The sequence below is a fragment of the Hemiscyllium ocellatum genome, chromosome 3 (genome assembly GCF_020745735.1).
Source record: "Hemiscyllium ocellatum isolate sHemOce1 chromosome 3, sHemOce1.pat.X.cur, whole genome shotgun sequence".
NCBI lineage: Eukaryota > Metazoa > Chordata > Chondrichthyes > Orectolobiformes > Hemiscylliidae > Hemiscyllium > Hemiscyllium ocellatum.
The window spans coordinates 80,761,411-80,776,252 of record NC_083403.1 but is presented as its reverse complement, the minus strand read 5'-3'; the positions used below and the strand labels follow the sequence as shown (position 1 = coordinate 80,776,252).

Here is a 14,842-nt window from a genome sequence, read left to right as displayed (position 1 = left end):
AAAAAGCTCTTGCTTCTTAAATCTTACTGAAGCTTAGTTCTTTTGCTCCTTCTGTCAAGATGCTCACCGTTTGCTAATTAATCTAAGATGGAATCAAGTTAGCGTGCACAATATGCGAAATACCCCAGCAGACACTGGTTACAACAGTGCAGTATTTTATTTCAATAGACGATGAATAAAGCTTACCTTGGACTTTTGTTGATAACAGTGTTTTTTTTGGTTTCTATGAACAGAAAAAAAAGAAATCAGAGTTTGAATATTGACAACAATAATTTTTCCACCGCTGAATGCATGCTGTTCAAATGTGCCAACCGTTATGCTGTGACTTCACCCTTTTGAGTTTAGTAGTTATTAGACTAAACTGGCCCATCAGATTTCACAAAAACAGTTTTTTCTTTTAAATGAAATAACTGACCAGTTTACTAATGGGTAAAAGTAAAAATTTGACGTGTTCAAGAAAGGCTTAAAAAAGACAATTCCAAATAGTTTGATGAGTTTTATTCATTGTGTTAATAATAAGACCAATTTCTCACTGATCATCAACACGATCAAGGTGTCATGATACCTTGAACAGCAATGAAGACATCTGAATAACAAGTAACTGAAATAAACTATCCTGAACAATTAATTTTGGAGTCTAAATTAATTAATCAGTTTAGCATAAACAAATGCAATTTCAGAGTGAAGGAAGGATAAAAGTCAAGATAAAACACAGGTTTGCCTGTAATTTCAGTGCTAAACTTGAAAAGACTTACTTAGCAAGGTTCATAAGAGTCAAGAGCCATGAAAAACAATGATTTGAAAGATGGCTAGAAAAAAAAGGGATTAGGAAGATTCTGAAAGGAGGAAGTGGAACTCTAGAAAAGTAGTTGACAACTGCTGTTATCCACAATGTACAAATATTATTTGGACGCCGAGATGTGAGTAGGAAAACATGAAGATGCTAACAAATTGTGATATTTAAATAATACTGAAGAAAGTAACAGCAAGCCATTTAGAAAATTTATGGCTTCTGACCACAGGGATTTCTGAGATGATCCTTTTGGCCGGTCAGGACGACTTGCTCTCTTCCTTCTCCAAATATTTGTAAAGTCTGACTTGCTGGTTAGAAGCCACAGCTTAAAATAACTGGAGAGAGGAAATAAACCAATTTGCTTCAGCTTGAGCTATATTTTTACTTCTAATGATAGGACAGCTGCTTGAGCATCATTAACCACTGTTCAGATACTGAAGAAGTCTATGTTCAAATGCTGCAAAACATGCATAATATTCAGTCTTATAGCAATTTATGTTTTTGTTTCTGATTTACAGCATCTGCAGTGCATTCACTTTTTAATATTCAGGCTTGGAGTAACAAATGGCAAGTAACATTCAAATCAACAAAGACCAGGCACCAACAGACAGACTAATTTAACCATTGTCCTATGAAATTCAATGGCATTATGAATTCCTTCAGCAAACAACATTCTGGGGACTTACCATTGACCAGAAACCGAACTGGACTAGTCATATAAATACAGCGGCTACAAGAGCAGGCTAGGAAATCTGCCAACTCCCCAAAACCTACCGACTCCAAAGCACAGGTGTGTTAGAATATCCCCTACTTGCATGCATAAGTGCAACTCCAACGACACCCATAATTAAGACTATTTAGGAAAAGGTAGCCTATTTGATTAGCACCACATCCACCCTTAACCATGAATTTCCACCACCACTGATTTACAAGCAGAAACATGTGCCATCTACAAGATGCACTGTAGAAATTAATTCAGACTGCATCTTCCAAACCTACATTCACTGCCATCAAGACAAGGACAGCAGATACATGGCTTCACCACCATCTGCAAGTTTTCCTCCAAGCCATTCACCATCCTGACTTAGAAATATATTGCTGTTCCTTCAATGGTGCTAGGTCAAAATCCTGGAAGTTCCTCCCTAATGGAATTGTGGGTCTGCTGACAGATGGACTGCCGTGGACAACAACAGCTCATTTCCACCTTCTTCAGGACAACTCTGAATGGGGCAATAAATGTTGGTCTGATAGTGAAGGCCACATCCCACGAATGACTAAAATAACAATTTGGGCAAACCTGTTGGATATGAGCCTGTAAACTTTCCAACATATACATATGGCAGCTTAGAAATGCAGGCAAATTCCTGATCAGCCAAGCGAAGCAAAAAGGTTGGAGATTCTACCATCACAATCCATACCTTGAGGGTTACAACACACAAGTAAAAAAGCACTTTGCTAAATGAACACTTGGGAGACCTTGCAGTTTTGAGTTAGCCCTGCCTTTGAGCAGAGAACTGAAGGAGAAAGGAGTTTCTTGATTTGGAAGCAGATCAGAGAAGGTTCACTTGGCTGATTGTGTGAATGGGTTAGCTAATGGGGAAAGTTCAAGCAGACTGGGGAGAGTAAAAGAATGAGAGATAACTGAGTGAACAAATAACTATGTAGTGGGACTTTACAGGATATATACTGAGAACGCCTTTGAATATGAATTGTGGGGCACAGTTTCAAAGCAAAGGATTTCCAATTTAAGATGAATAGGAGGATAAATTGGTTATGAGGTACATTAATACTTAGAACTAATCCCTAAGGGCAATGAAAATTGGGTCATTGAATCGAGGGCTATGGGAGGAGAGCAGGAAGTGAAGACAACCAAGTCATTATTAATCATGCTGAATTGTGGAACACAGTCTTTAAGGGTAATATGTCCTGCTTCTATTTTGTACATTCTTACATAGTGTGGAGGATCAGTACTGTATGCAGTACTCCAGATACAGTCTCACCAGTGCCCTGTATATGTGAAGTGTAATCATAGTTTTAGGATAAGGCCTAGTTAATTCAAAACAGAGAAAGATGTTTCCATTGTTCAGAGACTAATACCGGAGGGCACAGCCTTACAGTAAATGAAAGACCTTTTAGAATGGAGATAAGGAGAAACCTTTTCAGCCAGAGAGTGGTGAATCTTTGGAATTTGTTGCCACAGAAGACTGTGCAGGCCAGGTCATTGAGTATAGGGGTTTAGGGTGTGGGTTTGCTTGCTGAGCTGTAGGTTTGATATCCAGACATTTCATTACCTGGCTAGGTAACATCATCAGTGGCGACCTCCAAGTGGAGCGAAGCTGTTGTCTCCTGCTTTCTATTTATATCTTTCTCCTGGATGGGGTTCCAGGGGTTTGTGGTGATGTCATTTCCTGTTTGTTTTCTGAGGGGTTGATAGATGGTATCTAGATCTATGCGTTTATTTATGGCGTTGTGGTTGGAGTGCCAGGCCTCCAGGAATTCTCTGGCATGTCTTTGCTTAGCCTGCCCCAGGATAGATGTATTGTCCCAGTCGAAATGGTGTTTTTTTTCATCCGTATGTAGGGCTGCGAGGGAGAGAGGGTTAGCTTTTTGTGGTTAGCTGGTGTTCGTGTATCCTGGTGGCTAACTTTCTTCCTGTTTGTCCTACGTAGTGTTCCTGGCAGTCCTTGCATGGAATTTTGTAGACGATGTTGGTCTTGCCCATGGGTTGTACTGGGTCTTTTAAGTTTGTTAGTTTTTGTTTGAGTGTGTTGGTGGGTTAGTGTGCTACTAGGATTCTGAGGGGTCTTAGTAGTCTGACTGTCATTTCTAAAACTTCTTTGATATATGGTAAGGTGGTTAGGGTTTCTGGCTGTGTTTGGTCTGCTTGTCGTGGTTTGTTCTTGAGGAATCTGCGGACTGTATTTGTTGAGTATCCGTTCTTCTTGAATACGTTGTATAGGTGGTTCTCCTCTGTTTTCCAAAGTTCGTCTGTGCTGCGGTGTATGGTGGCTCGTTGGAATTGTGTTCTGATACAGCTTCGTTTGTGTGTGTTGGGATGGTTGCTGGTGTAGTTAAGTATTTGGTCAGTATTTATTGGTTTTCTGTACACGCAGGTTTGTAGTTCTCCATTGTCCCTTCTTTCAACTGTGACATCTAGGAATGCGAGTCTGTTGTCGGTTTCTTCCTCCTTGGTAAACTTTATGCCTGTGAGGGTGTTGTTGATGTTAAATGTCTCTTCTGTCTTGTTTCATTTTGTGATGACAAAGGTGTCAACTATGTAGCGGACCCAGATTTTTGGTTTGATGGTTGGTCGGGCTGTTTGTTCTAGTCTTTGCATTACCGCTTCTGCTATGAATCCTGATAGCGGAGATCCCATGGGTGCACCGTTGGTTCGTTTGTAGATTATCTTGTTGAAGGTGAAGTGGGTGGTGAGGCACAGGTCCACTAGCTTCATGATGTTTTCGTTGGTAATATGATCGATGGTGGTTGGGGTGTGTGTGATGGTCTCTTCTAAAAGTGTGGTAAGTTTTTCCTTTACCGGGTCAATGTTGATGGAGGTGAAAAGTGCTGTTACGTCGAATGAGATCATTGTTTCGTCTTCCTCTTTTTTGGTGTTTTTGATCAGTTTTAGGAATCCCTGGGTAGAGTGAATGGAGTGCTGTGACTCTTCTACTGGGTATTTCAGTCTTGCGTGTAGTTCTTTGGCCAGTCTGTAAAGTTGGTGTTCCGGGTAGTGAGACTATGGGGTCTGAGGGGAGCTCCTGGTTTATGGATTTTTGGTAGTCCGTAGAATCGTGGGGTGTTGGTCCCGTCTGGTTGCATTTTCTGGAATTCAGTCTTGTTTAATTGTCAGGAATTGTGTAAATCTTTTTAGGAGATATGTAATTTTGTTTCCTAGTTGTGGGGTCGGGTTTAGCACCACCCGTTGCTAGGTCTTGGTGTCTGCGAGTAGCGCATTGGCTTTCTCTATGTAGTCCCTTCTGTTCAGGATGACTGTGAGCCGACCTTTGTCTGCATGTAATATAGCGATGTTTTTGTCTTTTTTAAGGTTTTGTAGGGCTTTCTTTTCTTGTGTTCAGTTTGTTTCCTTCCCTCTTTCGGCTCAGAGTAGGTACAACTGTCCATCTGATCATTTGCTGTGTTTCTTCCGTGAGTTTGTTGTCCTCCAATGTAGTTTCTAATGTCACTAGGAAATCCTTCTTGTCAGCGTCCCGGTAATTGAAATTTAGTCCTTTGACTAATACCACTTTTTCTGTGTCTGATAGGGTCCGGTCTGATAAGTTTTTTATCCACGTCCCTGTGTTATTGGTTTTGTCTTTGTTTGTGAGTTTGTCAAGGTTTTTCTTCAGGTCCCGATTTTTCTTTATCTGTGTTTGTCGTTGTTTGGTGTTTATGGTTCGTTCTACCGTGTCTGTCCATTCTCGATTTGTTGCTTGTTTGAATAACGGTTTTTGGTGTGCAACTTCCCCGTTGTATTTTCGGAGAATGTGGTGGGTACCATTGATTAGTTCTCGGAACATTCTGCGGCCGTTTTGTTCTGTTAAACTTCTAGCTTGAGGTGTTTTTATCAGCAGTTTGTATTGGAGACATTTTGGCAGTACCTGTTTTCTCAAACATTCATGCAGGAAGTACAGTTGTTTGCGGGCGGAACTCTCTCGGATGGCATTCCTTTCCCATCTTTGGGCAAGTTGTAGCATGTTGCACCCATAGGTTTTTGCAAGGTTTGTCGCTCAGGTTGAGGTTCAGGGTGTAGGCTTGTTTGCTGAGCTGTAGGTTTGATATCCAGATGTTTCATTACCTGGCTAGGTAACATCATCAGTGGCGACCTCCAAGTGAAGCGAAGCTGTTGTCTCCTGCTTTCTATTTAGATGTTTGTCCTGGATGGGGTTCCTGGAAAAGGGGGTTCCACAAAAAGACACGACCCCCTCTCCCTCGTAGCCCTACATACAGATGAAAAAAACACCATTTTGACTGGGACAACACATCTATCCTGGGACAGGCTAAGCAAAGACATGCCAGAGAATTCCTAGAGACCTGGAACTCCAACCACAATGCCATAAACAAACACACAGATCTAGATACCATCTATCAACCCCTCAGAAAATGAACAGGAAATGACATCACCACAAACCCCAGGAACCCCATCCAGGACAAACATCTAAATAGAAAGCAGGAGACAACAGCTTCGCTTCACGTGGAGGTCGCCACTGATGATGTTACCTAGCCACGTAATGAAACGTCTGGATATCAAACCTACAACTCAGTGAGCAAACCTACACCCTAAACCTCAACCTGAGCTACAAACCTTCACATATCATTCAGTATACTTAATATTGAGATAGATGGGTTCTTGAGTATCAAGGGTTATGGGGAGAAAGCGGGGAATGGGGTTGAGAACCTTCTCAGCCATGACTGAATAGTGGTGCAGACTTGATGGGCTGAATGGCCAAATTTCTGCTCCTTTCTCTTATGAAGGAGAAATTACTGCTCTCAGATAGTTGAGAATCTGTGAAATTATGTACCTTAGTGTGGTGAATACTGGAGTATTGAGTAAATTTGAAGTGAAGTGATGAGAGAAACCTTTAATTAGGAGCAGGTTGAATGATTACACAAAGTGGGCAGGAAAGTGGAGCTGAGGCAGAAATGCAATCAGCCAAGATTGTATCAAACAGTGAAGCAGGCTTGATAGAGCAGGATTAGGCAATTTAGCCTTAGTTCTTAATTTCTTTTAGTGTCCCGACACATGCATTCACTTCCTCTTGCAATTAACCATTACTATTCACTTTACTGATTCCGTTCTGTACTAACATACTAATGTCTATGTTTCATCCAGTAGTGCAGCCTGCAACCTCTCACTATTGAGCTCACATGCTTGATGCCAAAATGGAAAATTTCCCACTTTCCATATTATACCCCATTTTCCAGATCTTTGCCGACTCACAACCTGTCTCTCACCCTTGTGCCCTCCTTGCAATTCATTTTCCGACCTTTGAGTCATCAGCTTTGAAACGATCAAACTTCCAATCCCTTCATCTAAATTATTTATATAAATTTCAGAGTTGAGGCTCCAGCACTCATCCCTGTAGTACATCACTTGTAACGTCCTTTCAGCCTGAAACAGACCAACTTATTTCTACTTTGTTTCCTGTTAGCCAGTCAATCCTCTGTCCATATCCATGTTACCTCCAACACAATGAGCTCTTATTTTCTCCAATATCTTTTGGCGTAGTACTTAATAAATGCCTTCTGGAAATGTGCTTCCAAATCTACCCTGACTACAATTCTGTGCTCTCATCTGCCAAAAATCTAAATAATTCAAGCTTAAAGAAATTCAGTCACCCCTGATTTCTGGAGAATAGAATTCCATTTATTAATGACACACAGTGGGGAAAACGATTCTCATCTGTTTCAAAACAAAAGAGTTGTAGTATTCTTAAACTGTATCCACTTGTTCAAGCGCCTCTCCCCACCACCCCCAAGACTGAGTAGTTACATTAATCATGGCAAAAATATATGAGTTATTAGTGTCACAAATTATAAATAACTGAGGTCTATTTCTGGAGGAAAAGAAAAGAATGAAAAACCTGGGAGGTGGTAATAAAAAAAAACTTACTATTAATCTACTTTCTGCTACTGATGCGAATGTTGATGCATAATGAAGACACAGAGCCAAAAGACTGATATTATAAAGGCAGGCTCAGATGGAGAAGAACCCCAAAACCAGTTGGTGTCAGTTTTCCCAAATATAATGGATGATACAATCAGTAAATCCTTTGCTCTTTGTGGGCCATTTCTGTGCAAGAAAAGGCTACATTTGCCCAAATAACAAGAGTACATTCTCAAAGTTACGCATTCGTGTAAGTCACACAGGTGAAAACACTTTCACTCATTTTACAGTTGTTAATGACTAAATTTATCCATGACAACTCTGAACTTCCTTTCCTGCTACTCACATCAACACTGAAGTTAATCACAGCCTGCTTCTGAGTAACAGAATATCTAACTCCAAACAAATTGCAAGCCTTTAGTATTTAAAATACTATCGTGTCTATGATGGAAAATAAACAATCTGACACATCTTTCTAACTGGATAAGTAATTAGTGGTAGATACTTATTTCTGATGTTGCAAGTGGTTCAGTCTTGTAGTAACAAAGAGGAACTTTAGAAAGACCAGGAGTGAGAGAGTGTGCCATATTTTGTTTAGAAAAGTTTTTCTTTATCCTTAGCCAAAAATGTTCATTGAGCATTCAAGTATCTTTTGCCTCGAAATTTACAATCACAAATATTGAATAACTTTTGAAAAAAAAACATTTGATATAATGTATTTTATTTATATTTTTCACTTTTTTTCTCTTCACTTTACAATTGAGAGAGTCAGAACCAATAATCCCATTAAGCTGCATGGCTGACAAGCTTCGCACGCGCCAGCCCCATTAAAACTACGATATACGTATTTGTGTTGCTTAATTGCAAAAATATAAAAGGAGCTACGTGCTGAGACAAAGTCACCCAAGTATTCCAATGAAAACAATTTCATTTATCAGAACACAATGATCAGAATGATTTAAAATCATTACATTTCTGCATGCATTCAAGAACAGTGTGCAATCTTTCATGATCATTGAAGAAACCACCAGATAGTACTCAACTCCTCCACACAAATTACCCACTACTACAATAAAATTCAGTATAGATCTTTCCTTTCTTTTGGAGGAAGGAAAATCAAATAATTCCAAACACCTCCCCCCCCACCCCCGACTTCTGCACATTATATTTTCTTCTGCGATCAGGATACAAAACACTTACAAATGATTATTTATTTTAGAATAAAGTTGCTGTGTCTTTTTAACATGTTTATGTGCAACTATATGTAGCTCATTTGAAACACCCATGGGTACTATACTACAGGACAATTTATTAAAGTCATATAGGAACATCCTACAATAAAGTATTTGTTTGTCCCCTCAGGTAACTTACATCATCAAGTTCTGATTTTGAAGATAATTTTGCTGACGGTTTGGGAACAGCAATAACCTGTATAAAAAGAGACTTGAGTTTTTATTACAGTATTAGTTGTGAAATGATACTGTGCAAGAAATTGGTGTCATAATTCTTTTTCCAGAATTCTTTGTGGACGGCATGGTGGCCCAGTGGTTAGCACTGCTAACAGCGTCAGAGACCTGGGTTCAATTCCCACCTCAGGCGACTGACTGTGTGGAGTTTGCACATTCTCCCCGTGTCTGCGTGGGTTTCCTACGGGTGCTCCGGTTTCCTCCCACAGTCCAAAAATGTGCAGGTCAGGTGAATTGGCCACGCTAAATTGCCTGTAGTGTTAGGTGAAGGGATAAATGTAGGGGAATGGGTGGGTTGCGCTTCGGCGGGTTGGTGTGGACTTGTTGGGCCAAAGGGCCTGTTTCCACACTAAGTAATCTAATCTAATCTAAACAACAAGATGAGAAAAAGAACAGTAACATAATCTTTGTAGAAGTCAGAAGTTAGTTTTGTTTATTTAACTTCCATAGTAAATGTAAAACACCTAAAATAAATGATGATTTATTTTCTTTGGGATCAAACAAGTGATTACTGTGACAAACAAAATGGCCAGAAAATTATTGAAGTAATCATGATTTGACTAAAGTCAGATCCAAAACTGAAATCTGGCTTGATAAATCATACTTCGCTTTGTTTTCTATTTAACATGGTGGTCTTTCACCCACATAAGTGCACAATGCTGCAGATTTGGTTTTAACAATTAAAAGTTTAATATGCAAAGGGACGACTATATACCAGGATAAACCAAACCATTAGCATAGGTCACAAATTCTAAGATTTTCAAATACAAGGCAAAATATGATCCTTTCTACTCCAATGCCAGTAAGAGTTTTCTCCTCTATCGCATACATAACTCTATCTTTCAATTCCTGGCCCTGAGAGTTTGACAGCCTCTACACCTTGATGAATCGCACAACTGAGCTGAGACCTTTTTAACACCTAAGTAACTCTTTAAGAATTCTAACCCAATACTTCTGGTTTGGAACTTTCTAAGCTAAATCCTGACACTGAAGAGATTATGCTCGAAACATCGATTCTCCTGCTCTTCGGATGCTGCCTGTCTGGATGTGCTTTTCCGGTACCACATCTTCGACTCTGATCTCCAGCATCTGCAATCCTCACTTTCTCCAACTTAAATCCTCATACAAAGAATCTACTTCTGAACAGTTCTAACTTTTCACTTCTCTTCAGGAGAAACTGTTTCATACAGCTAACTTCCAACAGGACATCTGCAAATGGAAATACAAAGTATTTCTAGCTATGGGTTTTCCTCCCAGGACAACAAAACCTGATCCTGTGAAACAGAAAGAGGCTAATGTTCCTTAATATTGATTCTCTCCATTCCTAAAACTCTTCCAATGTTAACCTCATGGACTCTTCCCTTCATACTGGTTTCACAAAATTCACAGCTCCTGAAAGTATGACAAATTAATCATTAAACCCGTGAAACCCTTAAAATGCAAACTCTAAAATATTAAAGAATATACAAATTATAACTTTGTGTTTACACTATTTTTCCTCCAGTATCTTTGTTCCACCATTTACTCCAAACCTTCATGTAACCATGTTTGCTAAACTCTTGCCTGAATAACAAATCATATTTATTTCCGTTTTCAAATTTAAAGCTCACGTACAACAAATATTAAACAGGAGAACTACTTCGTATCTAACCTGTGTTCCTGTCTACCTAACCCTTCTACTTTCCCCTCTCTGCTTCAGTCACTCCCTTATATAATACTGCTAAGTTCCCTTCATTTATATTCTCCTGACTTGACATAGCTCCAAGTTCTCAACACAGTTTACTATTAGTCTTTTACATTACAACTCTGGTTCACAATTCTTCCACTTGTTCTCATCATTAAAAAAAAAGGACATACTATAGGGGAAATGTCTCTGTCATTGGCTCTGGAGCTCGAATGAACAACAGCTCGGAATATCACTAGGATTGAAAAATGGATTTACTCATTTTGTACAGAGATGTGTCATGGCAGTTAAATGATTTGAAATATACCACGAAATGTAATGACAAAAAGGCCCAATGCTATACAGCAATGACAGGACAGAAAGCTCTGCCTGGACCTCTCTCATCAGTGTACCTACCTCTCTTTCAGTTTCTGCAATTACAACCACAAAATTGTCTGGGAAGACCCCTTGCTTGCCATTTAGTTCTCCTCTCCACCATCCCTTATCCCCTGTATCCTGGAAAGGAATGCAAATTGGACAACCTTTAATGTGCAAAAGGAATTTGACAAGTTGCATGGTTATTAAAAAAAAACAAGGTACTGTTACCAGGTATTAGTTGTTGAGATCAGTTTACAGAAACTAAATCTAAAAGCAATTGAAAAGGCTTTAAATGCCTATTTTCAAGAACACACCAGATTTATATGTTAATTTTTTTTAAAAAAGTTTTATTTTAGACAGATTATTTATCATAGAAGCCAAACTGACACCCTCCATAAAAAGTTAGAAATACAGACTTCAAGATGAATTATTTTTATGGAAATGATTAGTTGACAATCAGTACAGAAGGTGAAGTGGGGCCCAGACTGCTTTACATGGAAGGTGCAAGATATTCATTACTGTCAAAAATAACTCCAACTCGTATGTTGATGAGGGAGAGATTACTGGTTCCAAGTTCCAAGGAGACATTACTATTGTCAGGTTTTATAATTGTTAAATATACATCTAATTAATTTAATTACAAAGGAGAATGGAGTTGAGAGTTGAGAGAATAGCTAGGAAGTGAGAGAGTAAAAAAGTCTTCCTGCATCTGTACAAAGGTGCTGGTGAGACCAAATCTGGAATACGGAGACAGTTTTGACCTTCTTACATAAGCAAACATATCATTTCATAGAGGTAGTCTCAGCATGTTCACCCTGGTATGGTGCACAAAGGCGAAATGGTTGCGAGTTTAGAAGAATGAGAGCAAATCGGATTGAAACATACAGGATTCTTAAAAGGGGCTGACAGGGTAAATGCTGAGAGGATGTTTCCCCTCATGGAGAGTCTCAGAATTAAAGGGTGCCAATTTAAGTCTGTCATAGTTGTGGGTATGTTTGCCGAGCTGGGAAATTGATTTGCAGACATTTTGCCCCCGGTCTAGGTGATGTATTCAGTGCTTTGGAGCCTCCTCTGGAGCGCTACTGCACTGCATCTTCTGGAACGCGTTTGGTTCTGTTCGTGCTGCTTTCAGTTACCCAGTTCCGGTTGTTCATTGTAGTGCCTGGTATATTGGGCCAGGTCTATGTGCTTGCTGATGGAGTCCATGGAGTACCATGCTTCTAGAAATTCTCTGACTATCTTCTGTTTGGCTTGTTCAATGCTCGTTGAGTCATTCGCGTCAAATTTGTCGTCCTTGTCACCGGTGTGTATGGCTACTAGGGACAGCAGGTCGTGGCATTTAGTGGCTAGTTGGTGGTAGTGGATGAGGATTGCTAGTTTGTCCTATATAGTGTTTCATGCAGTCTTTGCATGGAATTTTGTAAATTACGTTTGTCTTGCACATGATGGGTATAGGGTCTTTTGTCCTGGTGAGTTGTTGTCTGAGCATGCCGGTCTGTCGGTTCATGGGCTGTCACAAATCCCAATGGTTGGAGAAGTCTGGCGGTCAGTTCAGAGACTTTTTTTTTTACATAAAAGGTAGCATAACTAGTGAGTTAAGTTGTGGTATGTCCTCTTCGCATTGTCTGTCCGTTAGGCATCTGTGGATGATGTTGCTGGGATATCGTTCTCGGAGAATACCCTGAAGAGGTATGCTTCTTCCCTTTGTAGGTCAGGAGTGCTGCAGCGTGTTGTAGCCCTTTTGAACACAACCCTAACGCAGCGTCTCGTGTGTATATTAGGGTGGTTGTTGTTGTAGTTCAGGACCTGGTCAGCGTGTGGGGCTTTCCTGTACACTTTTGAGGTGCTTCCACTGTTCTTTTTGTTCTTTCTACCATCACCCCCAGGAGTGGGAGTTGATTGTTGGTTTCCTCCTCACATAAATCTGATCCTTGTGAGGATGGCGTCGATACTCCATCACGTGTACTTGATTTCTGTTCTCTTCATAATTACAAAAGTGTCGTCTACTTATCTAATCCAGAGTTTGGGTCAGGTTTGTGGTGGGGCTGTTCGTTTCAGTCTTTGCATCACTGCTTCTGCTATGAGCCCAGAGATGGATGAGCCCATACATGTTCCATTGATCTGTTCATGTATTTGGTTGTTGACTGTGAAGTGTGTCATCAAGCACAGGTTTAATAGCTTGAGTATTCAGTCCTTAGTGATTGGTTCCCGTCATGTTGTCTGTTCTGCCTGTCCAGGAGGTTGGTTATTGTCTCCCTGGCTAGGGCTTTGTCAATTGAAATGAACAGTACCGTTACATCAAATGAGACAATTGCTTTGTCCTTGTCTGTGTTTATGTTCTTGATGTTGTCATCCATGGACTCCATCAACAAGCACAGAGACCTCACCCATTATACCAGCCATTATAACAAACAACCTGAAGCAACAGGAACGGAACCAGATAAATTCCAGAAGACACAGTACAGCAGTGCTTCACAGGAGGTTCCAGAGCACTGAGGATGTGACCGAGAGAGGGGACAAAACATCTGCAAAGCAACTTCCCAGCTCAGCAAACATACCCTCAACTACAACAACTAGCACCCGAGCGACAAAACGTGACAGGAAACCTTGAATTGAAGGCTGGGTTGAGGAGGAATTTCTTCTGAGTGCTTTGAGAACTTCTTGCCACTGAGAAATGTGGAGGCAGAGTGCTTTGTATATTTACGGCTGAGATGGATAGATTCCTGATCAGTCACGGAAATCAGGAGTTATGGGGAAAACAGAGGAAAATGTGGAGTGGTTACCAGCCATGATCCTATTGAATGGTGGCACAGGCTTGAAGGGCTGAATGGCCTACTCCTGTTCCTATATTTCTCATGGTCTTATGGTCTCATTAATATTTCTATATGTATACAGGACCTATTGTTAGATCATGTTGTAGATTTTCCTCAGTAACACTGAAGCTCAGACAGGGTCAGTGGCAAAAATGAAGTCACAAGAACGATGGCAGCAGGTTAGAGGCTAAGTTTCTTTTGTTCCCAACACAAAGCAGATAGAACTCTTGGTCCATTTGTAGGAACCAAGGTTGTGAAGACTCAGGTGGAGTTGGAAGACTCAAGTTTGGCTGGGGGAAGAGATCCATAAAGATAATTCACGTTGTGAACAGCACTTCAAGGAAAAGGCAATAGGAGCTGGGAACCATTTTGGACTCACTCAAAGAATGCAGCGTCTACTAAAAGGGCATGGTGAAGTACAATGGAGATTTTCAGTCTCCTCTTGTGTTGAAAAGGGGATAATTGCTGTAGTTGAGTGCATTAGATTTTAGAACTACTTAAGTCAGTCAATGCTGCATTTTGCTTTTGCATTACACTAAAAATTGGAGCAAAATTTGACAAGAAGTTCTCAAATTTCAAATTTCAATCTTGTTTGCTTTCTGCTGGGAATTTAAATTTCTTTTTTCCAAGTTAATGATTTCCCTGCAGATTGCAACTTCATCCAAATCAGCGCAAACGTATTGAGCCATAAATTAAGGGCATGTCATTAATGCGATATCTCAAGTGATGAAGAATTTATGAAATTAGAAATTGATATTTTTCCAACCTAGGGAAAGCTTACCTTGCTTGTCAGCAGGATGTGATCTCCTTCCTTAAAGCTAAGTTCATCAGAATTGGTTGCTTCATATGCAAAAACTGCTTTGCAAAATTCTTTAACTGAAATGAAATGAATTGCATTGAGAGGAGATTGTTTATGCTTGAAAAGGAACACCCCCATAGTCATTACGATAATTTATTGTATTTCTCCATGAAAATTAACAAAGTTTTGAAATTCATATTATGTAAAATGTTTCAAATGTATCATTTTCACTACATTTTACTTTTTTTAAGAATGGAAATACAATCACAACCAAATTGCAACATTCCAAATAGAACACTAACTTCTCAGCCACACACACTTCT

General features: G+C 39.9%; 1 protein-coding gene across 1 annotated transcript in view; it reads right to left on the bottom strand.

Annotated features, from left to right (window-relative positions):
• The window catches only part of cd2ap (CD2-associated protein), a 243,817-nt gene that overhangs the window by 55,747 nt on the left and 173,228 nt on the right, over positions 1–14,842 (bottom strand). Inside the window, exons 9-12 of the mRNA XM_060851280.1 lie at positions 14,502–14,596; positions 10,947–11,045; positions 8,772–8,828; positions 187–223 (exon numbers count right to left, since the gene is read on the bottom strand). Of these exons, the coding sequence (XP_060707263.1) occupies positions 187–223; positions 8,772–8,828; positions 10,947–11,045; positions 14,502–14,596 (288 nt within the window). The remainder of the gene's footprint in view (positions 1–186; positions 224–8,771; positions 8,829–10,946; positions 11,046–14,501; positions 14,597–14,842) is intronic.